Source organism: Dama dama, chromosome 28 (assembly GCF_033118175.1).
Source record: "Dama dama isolate Ldn47 chromosome 28, ASM3311817v1, whole genome shotgun sequence".
NCBI classification, from domain to species: Eukaryota; Metazoa; Chordata; class Mammalia; order Artiodactyla; family Cervidae; genus Dama; species Dama dama.
Genome location: NC_083708.1, coordinates 31,698,895 through 31,712,547, shown reverse-complemented (window position 1 = coordinate 31,712,547; position 13,653 = coordinate 31,698,895). Strand labels below are relative to the sequence as shown.

Below are 13,653 nucleotides of genomic sequence, written 5' to 3'. Positions count from 1 at the left end.
AAAAAACACCTGTATATGGTCACCCTGCTTATTTAACTTATATGCAGAGTATACCATGAGAAACGCTGGGCTGGATGAAGCACATGCTGGAATCAAGATTGCCGGAAGAAATATCAATAACCTCAGATATGCAGATGATACCACTCTTACCGCAGAAACTGAAGCACTAAAGAGCCTCTTGATGAAAGTGAAGGAGTGAAAAAGTTGGCTTAAAGTTCAACATTCAGAAAACTAAGATCATGGCATCTGATCCCATCACTTCATGGCAAATAGATAGGGAAACAGTGGCTAACTTTATTTTTGGGGGCTCCAAAATCACTGCAGATGGTGACTACAATCATGAAATAAAAAGATGCTTACTCCTTGGAACAAAAGTTATGACCAACCTAGACAGCATATTAAAAATCAGAGACATTACTTTGTCAACAAAGGTCCGTCTAGTCAAGGCTGTGGTTTCTCCAGTAGTCATATACGGATGTGAAAGTTGGACTATAAAGGAAGCTGAGAGCAGAAGGATTGATGCTTTTGAACTGTGGTGTTGGAGAAGACTCTTGAGAGTACCTTGGACTGCAAGGAGATCCAATCAATCCATCCTGAAGGAGATCAGTCCTGAGTGTTCATTGGAACGACTGATGTTGAAGCTGAAACTCCAATACTTTGGCCACCTGACGTGAAGAGCTGAGTCATCTGAAAAGACCCTGATGCTGGGAAAGATTGAAGGCAGGAGGAGAAGGGGACAACAGAGGAAGAGATGGTTGGATGGCATTACCTACTCAATGGAGATGAGTTTGAGTAGACTCTGGGAGTTGGTGATGGACAGGGAGGGCTGGCGTGCTGTGGTCCATGGGGTTCTCGAAGAGTGGGACATTACCGAGTGACTGAACTGAACTGTACTGAAAGATTTAGTCTCCTTCCCAAGAACCAGAAACAGTGGCTAGTCAGATTTCTTAATATTGGACAAAATTTTAAGAAGATTTGTAGGTACTATATTGGAAATTCCAAGTAATGACAGAATGAGATTCTCCTCTGTGCCAACAGTATCATTTACAAATAGCATTAACTCAGTTGTCCCCACTGAGCATAGCGGGTTTCCTCTCTGAATCAGGCTCCAGTGCACTGACTTATCCTTATATTTTATCTGTTCAATTCAGTGGCAGGAGCCAAGCAACTTCTAAGTGTAAACCATTTTAAGAACCACGAGTATCAGCAACAGCATAGATTAACCAAAAACCTTAGCTTCTTTTTCATTAAAATGAGGCTATTTCCTCTGAACAAATATTTAGTGAGTTTCTATTATTAGTAATAAAATATACTTGAAACTCTCTTCTGTGAAGGAGCTCAGAGTCTACTGAGGAAAGACAATTACATAACTATAACTATTATATACACAAAATACATATAATGAGGCTACTCTTTGTTAATGGCCACTATGCATCAGACAGGATTAAGACTTTTTACACACATCCATTCATTTAATCCTCATGCCGTACAGCTAGGCGGGAGAGGGGAGTTGCCTAAAACAGTGATCTTCAAAAACCTCACTTTTTGCTTAAGTAGTGAAACTCCTTGTACCCAGGCAGATGAGACAATCAATTTGCAAAAGGTCAAGTATCTTATTCAGAATTACCTAAATGGTTAGTATCAAGTATAAAGCATTAGGAAACCAGGTTCCCTCCTTTGAGTTGCTTTTGCAATTAAACTATGTGCTTTTTCTCATAAGATGGGGACATTTAAGAACAGTTTATTTTTCTTAATTTTTTAAAAAATTTTATTTTATATTGGAGTATAGTTGATTAACAATGCTCTATTAGTTTCAGATGTATAGCAAAGTGATTTAGTTACATATATAAATGTATATTCTTTTCCAAATTCTTTTCCCATTTAGGTTATTACAGAATATTGAACCGATTTCCCTGTGCTATACAGTAGGTCCTTGTTGGCTATCTATTTTAAAAATACATCCATGTCAATTCCAAACTCTCAATCTATCGCTCTGATCATTTCCCACTGGTAACCATAAGAACAGTTTCTATAGCAGCTAATTTTCCTTAACATTTGATCTTCTTTGACCTAATTAACCAAACTCTATAAAAGCTATAGGCATGGTAAAAAAAAAAAAAACAAAAACACATTTTTTTCATGCAATCATGAACAACTTGATACTTTCAGGAATAATATCCAGTGTACAATTTTTAGTTAAGTGACTTAAAAGGTATCATCAACCACACCATATTCCAAAATAGAAAAGTCTGGCATCTTTACTCTCAGTTTCATCCAGGAAGAAACTAAATCCTGTCATATCTCTCTCTGAAATAGCCTCCGTATGTGTTATCACAATTGTAAAGGCCATTAGTCTAATCTGGTTCCTAGAAAAAAGATGTACTATTATTTTGTTCTCATTTTTAGCACTATATGTGTTATATAAAGATTTTTATACATGAACATTTTTACTTTTAAATTCTGATTCTGTTGCTAAAGAAAGAGGAGCTACTTTTTCTTCCTCTGTCTTATACAATATCAAATGCATTAATCATCACAAATTTTATAACAGACTTGTAAAATATCGAAGATTATTTAAGACACTGGGTGCGGTATACTATTCAGAAAAACATCCATAATTATTCCCTTCCCTGTAATACTTAACACTCCTTTTGTTCTTACTGTCCACAGGTGAAGTCTCCTGGCCTTGTGACCAATCAGAACATAGAGGAAGTGATTCTGTGCCACCTCTGAGCCTAATCTCCAAGAGAACGTGTAAGCTTCATTTTCTCTTTGAACTTCGCCCAGCCACCCTATAAACAAACCCTGTTTAGACATACTGCAGGATAACAGACCCCATGGGAGCATACAAGACATCCAGGTGAGGCTAGCCTAGGCCAGCCAACTCCTACATGACAATGCAGAAGATATAAATAGACAACTCTCCAAAGAAGACACACAGATAGCCAGAAGATATATGAAAAGATGCTCAACATCACTAATTATTAGAGAAACGCAAATCAAAACTACAATTAGGTACGACCTCACCCCAGTGAGAATGGCCATCAACAAAAAGTCTACAAATAATAAATGCCGGAGAGGGTGTGGAGAAAAGGGAACCTTCCTATACTGTCGGTGGGAATGCAAATTGGTACAGCCACTATGGAGAACAGTATGGAGGTTCCTTAAAAAACTCAAAGTAGAGCTACCACATGATCCTGCCATCCCATTCCTGGCCATATATCTGGAGAAAACTATAACCTGAAAAGACATGTACCCCAATGTTCACTGCAATACTATTTACAATGGCCAAGACATGGGAATAGCCTAAATGTCCATCAACAGATAAATGGATAAAGATGTGGTACTCATAAACAACAGAATATTACACAGCCATAAAAAAGAATGAAATAATGCCATTTTCAGCAACATGAATCAATCTAGAGATTATCATACTAAATAAGTCAAAGATAAATATTTCAATGTAAAAAATATGTTATCATTTATGTGGAATCTAAAATATGACACAAATGAACTTATTTACAAAACAAATTCACAGACACAGAAAACAAACTTATGGCTACCAAAGGGGAAAGATGGCAGAGATGGATACATTAAAAATGGGAGTAACATGGTGTACAGTGTCAGTCGCTGAGTTGTGTCCGACTCTCTGTGACCCCACGGACTATAGCCCACCAGGTTTCTCTGTCCATGGAATTCTCCAGGCAAGAATACTGGAGTGGGTTGCCATTTCCTTCTCCAGGTGATCTTCCCAACCCAGGGATCGAACCCAGGTCTCCTGCACCGCAGGCAGATTCTTTACCATCTAAGCCACCACATTCACATATAAGGGCCTACAGTATAGCAGAAGGAACTATACTCAATATCTTATAATAAAACTATACGGTAAAATAATCTGAAAAAGGTATTTGTATATAAATATATATGAATGTATATATACACATACAGATATATATGAATCATTTAACTGTATACCTATATATTGTAATCAACTATACATCAATAAAAGAAATTTTTTAATTAAAACAAGAATTGGCCAACTGAGCAACTCTGTATGATTTTGGATTATTTCCTTAGTATCCTTCTATATATACAAAATCGACAAATATAAATATATTTAATAGATTTTATTAATAATTATCTTACTTCCATAGACTGAATGTTGGGAGCCTTCCCTGAGATTCATACATTAAATCCTAATGCCCAACATGTGGAATAGAAGGTGGAGGTGGAAGGTCTTTGGGAAGTGATAGGTCACGAAGGCAGAGTTCTCACAAATGCAGTTAGTATCACTACAAAAGAAGCTCTGGAGAGCTCCCTTGCCCCTTTCACCATGTGAGGCTACAGCAAGAAGATGGCTATCTATGAACCAGGAAGTTGGCTCTCACCAGATTCTCACTGAATTGGCCAGTGCCTTGGACTTTCCAGCCTCTAGAAGTGGGAGAAATAAATATTTATCATCTCTAAACATTCTATTGTTTCCCTCTATTTCTTTGCATTGTTCATTTAAAAAGGCATTCTTATCTCTCCTTGCTATTCTTTGGAACTCTGCATTCAGATGGGTGTATCTTTCCTTTTCTCCTTTACCTTTCACTTCTCTTCTTTTCTCAGCTATTTGTAAGGCCTCCTTAGACTACCATTTTGCTTTTTTGCATTTCTTTTTCTTGGGGATGGTTTTCATCAGCGCCTCCTGTACAGTGATGCTGGGAAAGATTGAAGGCAGGAGGAGAAGGGGATGACAGAGGACGAGATGGTTGGATGGCATTACTGACTCAATGGACATGAATTTGAGCAAACTCTGGGAGATGGTGAAGGATGGGGAAGCCTGGCGTGCTGCAATCCACGGGGTCACAAAAAGTCAGACACAACTGAGTGATTGAACAGCAATAAGCCAACCAGTCTACAGTATTTTGTTATAGCGGACCAAATGAACTAAGACATCTATTAACTTACACTCAACAGAATGGTATAATGGTGTCTGAAAAATAATAAAAGCTGAGTGATGCTCATTGAGGGCAAGTCTATTCATATTAAAGAAAGTCTGAATTTTGGTCTGTTTAAAAAGTTTCAAGTATATCAGTTCAGTTCAGTCGCTCAATCGTGTCTGACTCCTTGCGACCCCATGAATCACAGCACACCAGGCCTCCCTGTCCATCACCAAATCCTGGAGTCTACCCAAACCCATGTCCATCTAGACGGTGATGCCATCCAGGCATCTCATCCTCTGTCGTCCCCTTCTCCTCTTGCCCCCAATCCCTCCCAGCATCAGGGTCTTTTCCAATGAGTCAGCTCTTCACATCAGGTGGCCAAAGTATTGGAGTTTCAGCTTCAGCATTCGTCCTTCCAATGAACACACAGGACTGATCTCCTTTAGGATGGACTGGTTGGACCTCCTTGCAGTTCAAGGGACTCTCAAGAGTCTTCTCCAACACCACAGTTCAAAAGCATCAGTTCTTCAGCACTCAGCTTTCCTCACAGTCCAACTCTCACATCCATACATGACCACTGGAAAAACCATAGCCTTGACTAGATGGACCTTTGTTGGCAAAATAATGTCTCTGCTTTTTAATATGCTGTCTAGGTTAGTCATAACTTTCCTTCCAAAGAGTAAGCATCTTTTAATTTCATGGCTGCAATCACCATCTGCAGTGATTTTGGAGCCCCCAAAAATAAAGTCTGACACTGTTTCCACTGTCTCCCCATCTATTTGCCATGAAGTGATGGGACCAGATGCCATGACCTTAGTTTTCTGAATGTTGAGCTTTAAGCCTACTTTATCACTCTCCTCTTTCACTTTCATCAAGAGGCTTTTTAGTTCCTCTTCACTTTCTGCCATAAGGGTGGTGTCGTCTGCATATCTGAGGTTATTGATATTTCTTCTGGCAATCTTGATTCCAGCTTATGCTTCTTCCAGCCCAGCATTTCTCATGATGTACTCTGCATATAAGTTAAATAAGCAGGGTGACAATATACAGCCTTGACGTACTCCTTTTCCTCTTTGGAACCAGTCTGTTGTTCCATGTCCAGTTCTAACTGTTGCTTCCTGACCTGCATATAGGTTTCTCAAGAGACAGGTCAGATGGTCTGGTATTCCCATCTCCTTCAGAATTTTCCAGTTTATTGTGATCCACACAGTCAAAGGCTTTGGCATAGTCAATAAAGCAGAAATAGATGTTTTTCTGGAATTCTCACACTTTTTCATGATCCAGCAGATGTTGGCAATTTGATCTCTGGTTCCTCTGCCTTTTCTAAAACCAGCTTGAACATCTGGAAGTTCACAGTTCACGTATTGCTGAAGCCTGGTTTGGAGAATTTTGAGCATTATTTTACTAGTGTGTGAGATGGGTGCAACTGTGCAATAGTTCGAGCATTCTTTGGCATTGCCTTTCTTTGGGATTGGAATGAAAACTGACCTTTTCCCATCCTGTGGCCACTGCTGAGTTTTCCAAATTTGCTGGCATATTGAGTGCAGCACTTTCACAGCATCGTCTTTCAGGATTTGAAATAGCTCAACTGGAATTCCATCACCTCCACTAGCTTTGTGTGTAGTGATGCTTTCTAAGGCCCACTTGACTTCACATTCCAGGATGTCTGGCTCTAGGTGAGTGATCACACTATCGAGATTATCTGGGTGGTGAAGATCTTTTTTGTACAGTTCTTCTGTGTATTCCTGCCACCTCTTCTTAATATCTTCTGCTTCTGTTAGGTCCATACCATTTCTATCCTTTATCGAGTCCATCTTTGCAGGAAATGTTCCATTGATATCTCTAATTATCTTGAAGAGATCTCTAGTACATACAATAAATCATATTGTGTATCAAGTATATACAATAAATTAAGTATTAAAAATATATATCCAACTGTGTCTATACTTATATATAAAATTTACTTATACTAGAAACAGCTAATATTTGAAGATAGTTTTTCATAAAATCAATTGTAACTATCTCTTGCAATCTTCATTCATTTACCAGGCATGGACTATCAAGCACTACGAACATGTACTACATGCCAGGCTCTGTTCAAGATGCTGAGAACGTAGTGGAGAAGAAGGAAGTCAGGAGGTCTATGTACTAGTTTATATTCCAGCAGATCACACTTAACATTGTTAAAGTTTCTAAGCAAAATCTTTTGAAATTTCAACTATTAAATATATTTAAAGGTTTGAATAAGGATTTAATTTTAAGATTAAATTATCTACTACTTTATCTCATAAAAGCACATGGAAATAAGTAGTAACTAGCAGTGATTAAGAAAAAATGCCGTCTCAAAACTATCTTCCAATTACCATGATATGCAACATACTTAATTATCCCCAAAGTATACACAAATGATGTAGAACCAATAAAGACCATAGATAATTAAGTAATATTAAGATTTATTGCTCAGAATAATCAGGAGTCTATTCAGTTTAAAATAATTTTTTTTTCAGAGCTTTGGTACTCAAATAGGCAAAATTCTGGAAATGTCTGGGGCTGGGGATAGACAGACATGAGACTTCAATGTCCTTGTAAGGTTCTATTTCTTAAACTCTAAGTGGTAGGTACAAAGATACTTGCTTTATTAGTCTACACTTCTGCATGCCTGAAATACTCAGTAAAAAAAAAAAAAATAAGACTCACCGATCAATTACAATCTCTTTCTGCCTTAGTAGTCCTTCTTTTATTTTCAGCACTGACTCCCACTTACTGAAATCTTGATAGCCAGGAGGTGAATAACTTTGATGAGATGATCCAGACAAAACCTGCACAAACACGTTTACGCTATTAGTATACTAAAAGTGGCTAAAGGGAATATTTATGTCATCTAGTATTTTCCCAATGATTTTTATTTTAAAAAAAGAGAATTCCCCATTTGATTAAAAAAATTTTTTTAATTACACCTGTGAATACAACATAACATGAAGAATTTTAAGGAAGTTCTAAAGTAAATGTACAAATCTAATCAAGAATTGGTGGACAACAGAACACATTATAATACTAAATGTAAGATGTTGTTCTCATTATCTTGTGGAAGCTTTCTGGAAATAAAATTAATCATTGCCTAAGGAAGGAGTACAATAAAAATATAATATACCAAGGATAGACTGTACATGTATTACCAGAAGGGTTTCCACATCTTGAGATTGTCATTTATCACATCATCCTTTAATTACATTAAAATTTCAAAAGCTAAAATATTTTCCCAAAGTAGTAAATATAGCCATAGAAAATGACTATTAATTAGATAATCTAGATGACTGCTGATCTCTAGTGTATCATTTAGGAAAAAAAATCTGTTTAGACTTTTAAAAATATTTAAGATATTTAAACAGCATAAACAACAACAAAACCAATGTAACATATCTTCAAACTTCTATCACTGAAACAAAATTAAAATTTTAATACTGGTGGTACTGGTTGAACTGACTCCTCAAAATTATGCTGAAGTTCTAACCCCCAATACCTCAGAAGGTAGCCTCATTTAGAAATACAGACTCTGCAGATAAAATCAAGATGAAGTCATTCAGTTCAGTTCAGTTCAGTCGCTCAGTCGTGTCCAACTCTTTGCGACCCCATGAATCGCAGCATGCCAGGCCTCCCTGTCCATCACAACTCCCGGAGTTTACTCAAACTCATGTCCATAGAATCAGTGATGTCATCCAGCCATCTCAGTCTCTGTCGTCCCCTTCTCCTCCTGCCCCCAATCCCTCCCAGCATCAGGGTCTTTTCCAATGAGTCAGCTCTTCACATCAGGTGGCCAAAGTATTGGAGTTTCAGCTTCAGCATTGGTCCTTCCAATGAACACCCAGGACTGATCTCCTCTAGGATGGACTGGTTGGACCTCCTTGCAGTCCAAAGGACTCTCAAGAGTCTTCTCCAACACCACAGTTCAAAAGCATCAATTCTTCGGTGTTCAGCTTTCTTCACTGTCCAACTCTCACATCCATACAGGACTACTGGAAAAACCATAGCTTTGACTAGACGGACCTTTGTTGGCAAAGTAATGTCTCTGCTTTTTAATATGCTGTCTAGGTTGGTCATAGGTTTTATTCCAAGGAGTAAGCATCTTTTAATTTCATGGCTGCAATCACAATCCACAGTGATTTTGGATCCCAGGAAAATAAAGTCAGCCACTGTTTCCACTGTTTCCCCATCTATTTGCCATGAAGTGATGGGACCGGATGCCATGATCTTAGTTTCTGAATGTTGAGCTTTAAGCCAACTTTTTCACTCTCCTCTTTCACTTTCATCAAGAGGCTTTTTAGTTCCTCTTCACTTTCTGCCATAGGAGTGGTGTCATCTGCATATCTGAGGTTATTGACATTTCTCCGGGCAATCTTGACTCCAGCTTGTGCAAGTCATTAGACTAACACAAAAGGGGAAACGTGAACACAGATGTGCACAGAGGGAAGACTGTGTAAAGAGATGAACATGATTGCCAGAAAGTCACTAGAAACCAGTCTGAAACAGACTTTTATTCACAGCCCTCAGAAGGAATTCATTCTGCTGACACCTTGATTCTGAACTTTTAACCTCCAGAACTGTGACATAAATTTCTGTTGTGTAAGCTACCTTGTTTGCGTGTTAGGGCAGCTCTAAGAAACTAATACAATGGGTAAATCAAACAGGAACACAAATTCCTTGGCAAGCTAAGAGAGGCTACATGAGCACAAAAAAAGCAACTTTCAAGGAATTCAAACTAATAGCAATATCTTTATCCTTTGCTTTCCAAAGATCTGTTGACAAGACTTGCTTCTGAATAAACCAGTAACCAGGTGACATCAACTAGTCCTAGATTAAACCTTTAAAATGCCTGTCAAGTAAGACTAGGACAGGATGTTTCAGGCAGCAGAAGATGAACAGACTAAGAATGATAGAAACTAGGTGGTAATAGGGTACATAACTTTGTCAAATGCGCAGATATTTGGAGTCGAGATGACACAGAAGGTTATAGAGACAGGTTAGTCAGAGATTTAGTTTTTTGAATTTCACTCTTCTGCCTAATATACAACTCGGGCTGACACTGGGCCAACATGCACCGGTACGGGTATACTAGTCATTGCAGTACCGAAGCATTTTCACCGTGGTTGAAAACAGATGCCGCCCAAACACCTTGGAAAGGGCTTCCCTAGTGGCTAGGTGGTAAGGAATCTCCCTGCAATGCAAGAGACCCAGGTTCAATCCCTGGGTCAGGAAGAGCCCCTGGAGAATAAAATAGAAACCCGCTCCAGTATTCTTGCCTGGAGCTACAGTCCATGGGGTCACAAAGAGTCAGACATAACTGAGTGACTAACACTTTCAAACCCCCTGAATGTCCTACCCACAACCCAGGCCACACCTCAGAGCTTTCCATCACCCAACAAAGAGTGACTTCCTGGCATAAATGGGGGCCTTCAGGACACCACTCATGGCATCCTTCCTGACTGGCTGGTTTCTACTAATCAGTCTCTCAAATTCTCCCATCTCGACACTATCTACCAGCTTGTATTTAGTCGCCAGAGCCAGGATTCAAATACAGGCAGCCCAAGAAAAGAGTACCACACTGCCTCACTCTTTCTGCTATGGCCCAGCTGACCAAGAAGCGATTTCAAATTTCGTATCATAGGAGTTGGAAAAAATGTTTGACAGTAACTGCCCTTAAAAACTGAAGAGACAATTAAGCACTATAAACAATATTGTTGATATTAAGAGAAAGTCTCTGCTTATCACAGCTCCATGTTACTTAAAGACTATCAGTTTAATGGGTAGTCATTTCATGCAATTTAGTCAAACTGTAGCTCAAACAGGAATTCATTAAAAGTGGTAACAACTAAAACCATATTAATAATTCTAAAACTCAACATAAGTTGTGGAAATTATCAGAATGATATGGTGAACTATTTGTGCTATAATTTTTCACTTGTAGAAATAAAAGCAAATATATATTTAATTTATATATTGAATTATATATTAATCTCCTGGTAACAGGTTACAGATATTTTAAATACTGGTTTTTGTATATCATTTTCATGCCTAACAGAAAACTTCTAAGATAGTTTGAGCATCTACGATATCCTCTTCCAAGAATCTATCAAAGGCCACTCCAGTATTCTTGCCTCGAGCTAGAGTCCACGGGGTCCATTGCGGATTACAAGTCAGGAAAGACCTATACCATGAAGTTTTAAGCTATGCTTTACTTTACACATCTTGTACTTATTTCAGTAAGACAAGTGCCTAGACAATAGATGATGATCTTTACAAGATGACATGAATTACTCTATTCTTCCACAAGTTAGCTGCTAAAAATTTTTCCCACAGTTGACAACTCCCTAAGGAGGTCTTTTCTTACTTTATAAAACTTCTTGGCATCAAGAAAGAAGTAAAGAGAAGAAAAAAGTAGGTCTGCAGGAGAAAAGCAAACGACAATATAGTTGGTTTACAGCACTTCAACCAGTGACAACATGGACTGCTGAAGTACTGAGTTGGCCAAAAAGTTCGTTCAGGTTTTCTATAACAGTGTATGGAAAAACTTGAATGAACTTTTTGGCCAATTCAATGCCTGCCAGATACATTTATGAATATACGTAAAACAAAATTTGAGACTTTATTCTTCCAATTTGTAGCTTCCTTGATCTAAACCCTTTAGAAAATAAAACAAAACCAAAAAATGAGCAAAGAGGAAGAAAGGAAAGGAAACCTTTCTCTGTAATTAAGATGCAGTAAACAATTAGCAAATCAGTTGCATGACAGTCTTCTTACTAAACTTTAATCCTGACTCATAAAATAGTCTAAAAATGGGAATAAATCCTGACAATCAAATGCTGCAGGCAGTGTGTGATCAGTTGCTCAGTTGTGTCCAACTCTGCAACCCCATGGACAATAGCCCGCCAGGCTCCTCTGTCCGTGGGAATTCTCCAGGCAAGAATACTGGAGTGGGTTGCCATGCCCTCCACCAGGGGATCTTCCCAACCCAGGGATCAAACCCAGGTCTCCCACACTGCAGGCAGATTCTTATCATCTAAGCCAGGGAAGCCTCAATCCTGATTCATAAAAATAGTTTAAAAATGAGAATGAATCCTAACAACCAAATGCTGCAGGTAGAGTTACATGTAATTTTAAAAACCTGTTTGTATCTGCCCTACACTGAAAATGACAATTATGGAAACATGTTACCTTTTAAGGCTTTTATAATGAGGCCTTAGTGTATGCTATTCTAAATGAAGTTATAGAACACAATTTGAATCAACTAGTTAAGAGTTATTAAAATCATAGCAAAGCAGCTACCGTACCTTTATGATTTTGCATACCATATAAACGACTACTTTACTTAAGATATACAGAAAAGAAACAATTACTTAAGATATACAGAAAAGAAACAACTGATGCAATTTTACTTTTAATATATAATATATATATATTATGTGTATATATATATATAGCAAACTGGAAGTTTGTATCCTTTGACCTACATCTTCCCATCTCCCCACCACCCCAATCTCTGGTAACCACCACTCTAGTTTCTATTTCTATAAGTTTGGCATTTTTAGATTCCACATATAAGTGACATCATATGGGATTTGTCTTCCTCTGACTTATTTCATTTGGTCAACTAACTTTCACAAGGGGTGCAAAGCTGATTAAACGGGGAATTTGGCATCTAATCAAAAGAAGTGAAAAATGTATGTCTACAAAGACCTACAGGCGAACACTTCATCACCCCAAACTGGAAACAAACCATTACCTGATAAATGGATAAACTGTGCCACATCCACAAAATGCAATACGAACTTAACAAAAACAAAACGTATACCTAACCACTGCGGACCTAAACTTTATTTTCCTGTCTACCTCAAAGTAAGACTGCGGTGAAACCAAGGTCTTGCCTGCCTGGGGAAAATGTGTAAGTACTCCAGGACGCACTGTGGAGCAGACAATGCACTACCTCAGCTATGATTTCCTACCTATCCGTCACGCCGGTACTATTTTACATCAACAAATAACTGAGAGAGAAAAGATCAGGTGAAGTGAATGCTGTATATCCAGGATGCAAAAACAGAGTTGGTGATGAAGAGCAGCAGAATATGCTACTCCAAAATACAACTGTAGGCGTTCATCAACATGCCACCATAATTAATGACATATTAATTATTTTGCACTGTAGGCACCTGAAATCTAGCCAATGCAGGCAGAGGCTTTCTCTGAACTCTACTCTCTGCCTAAAGACAGATCCTCCCAAAGGAACTCAACCGTCATAAACCCCTCCCTGGGAGTTTCATCGATCAGAGAGGATTGGCTCTTATCACAGAAAAGAAGACTAGAAGCCGACAGTGTACCCAGACAAACTTCCTCACGGGTTATCATCTGTCCTATCTATTCTTCTAAGGCCTATTCATCACTTAAAAATCATGCATCTCCCTTGAGAGGCCTGTATCCTTCCTCTGCTTTTCCTGAATTGAGCAGTATCTAATCCTGAATTCTAAAGCCAACACTCTGAGCTCCTCATTTTTCCCTGAGTATCTTCCACGGGTACACAAGGTACACATGTTAATAAACTTCTATTTGTTTCTCTTGTAATCTATCTTTTATTACAAGGGTCTCAGCTAAGAACTAAGAATGGTAGAGAGAAAATTATTTGTCCTCCCGTACAACAACCTACAAGCTGGTTCTTAAGAGCTGTTGATACTTAAGAAGA

The 13,653-nt window shown here is 38.3% G+C and overlaps 1 protein-coding gene across 1 annotated transcript in view; it reads right to left on the bottom strand.

Moving 5' to 3' along the window:
* The window catches only part of CEP85L (centrosomal protein 85 like), a 130,508-nt gene that overhangs the window by 43,290 nt on the left and 73,565 nt on the right, over positions 1-13,653 (bottom strand). Inside the window, exon 4 of the mRNA XM_061131874.1 lies at positions 7,623-7,744. Within this exon, the coding sequence (XP_060987857.1) occupies positions 7,623-7,744 (122 nt within the window). The remainder of the gene's footprint in view (positions 1-7,622; positions 7,745-13,653) is intronic.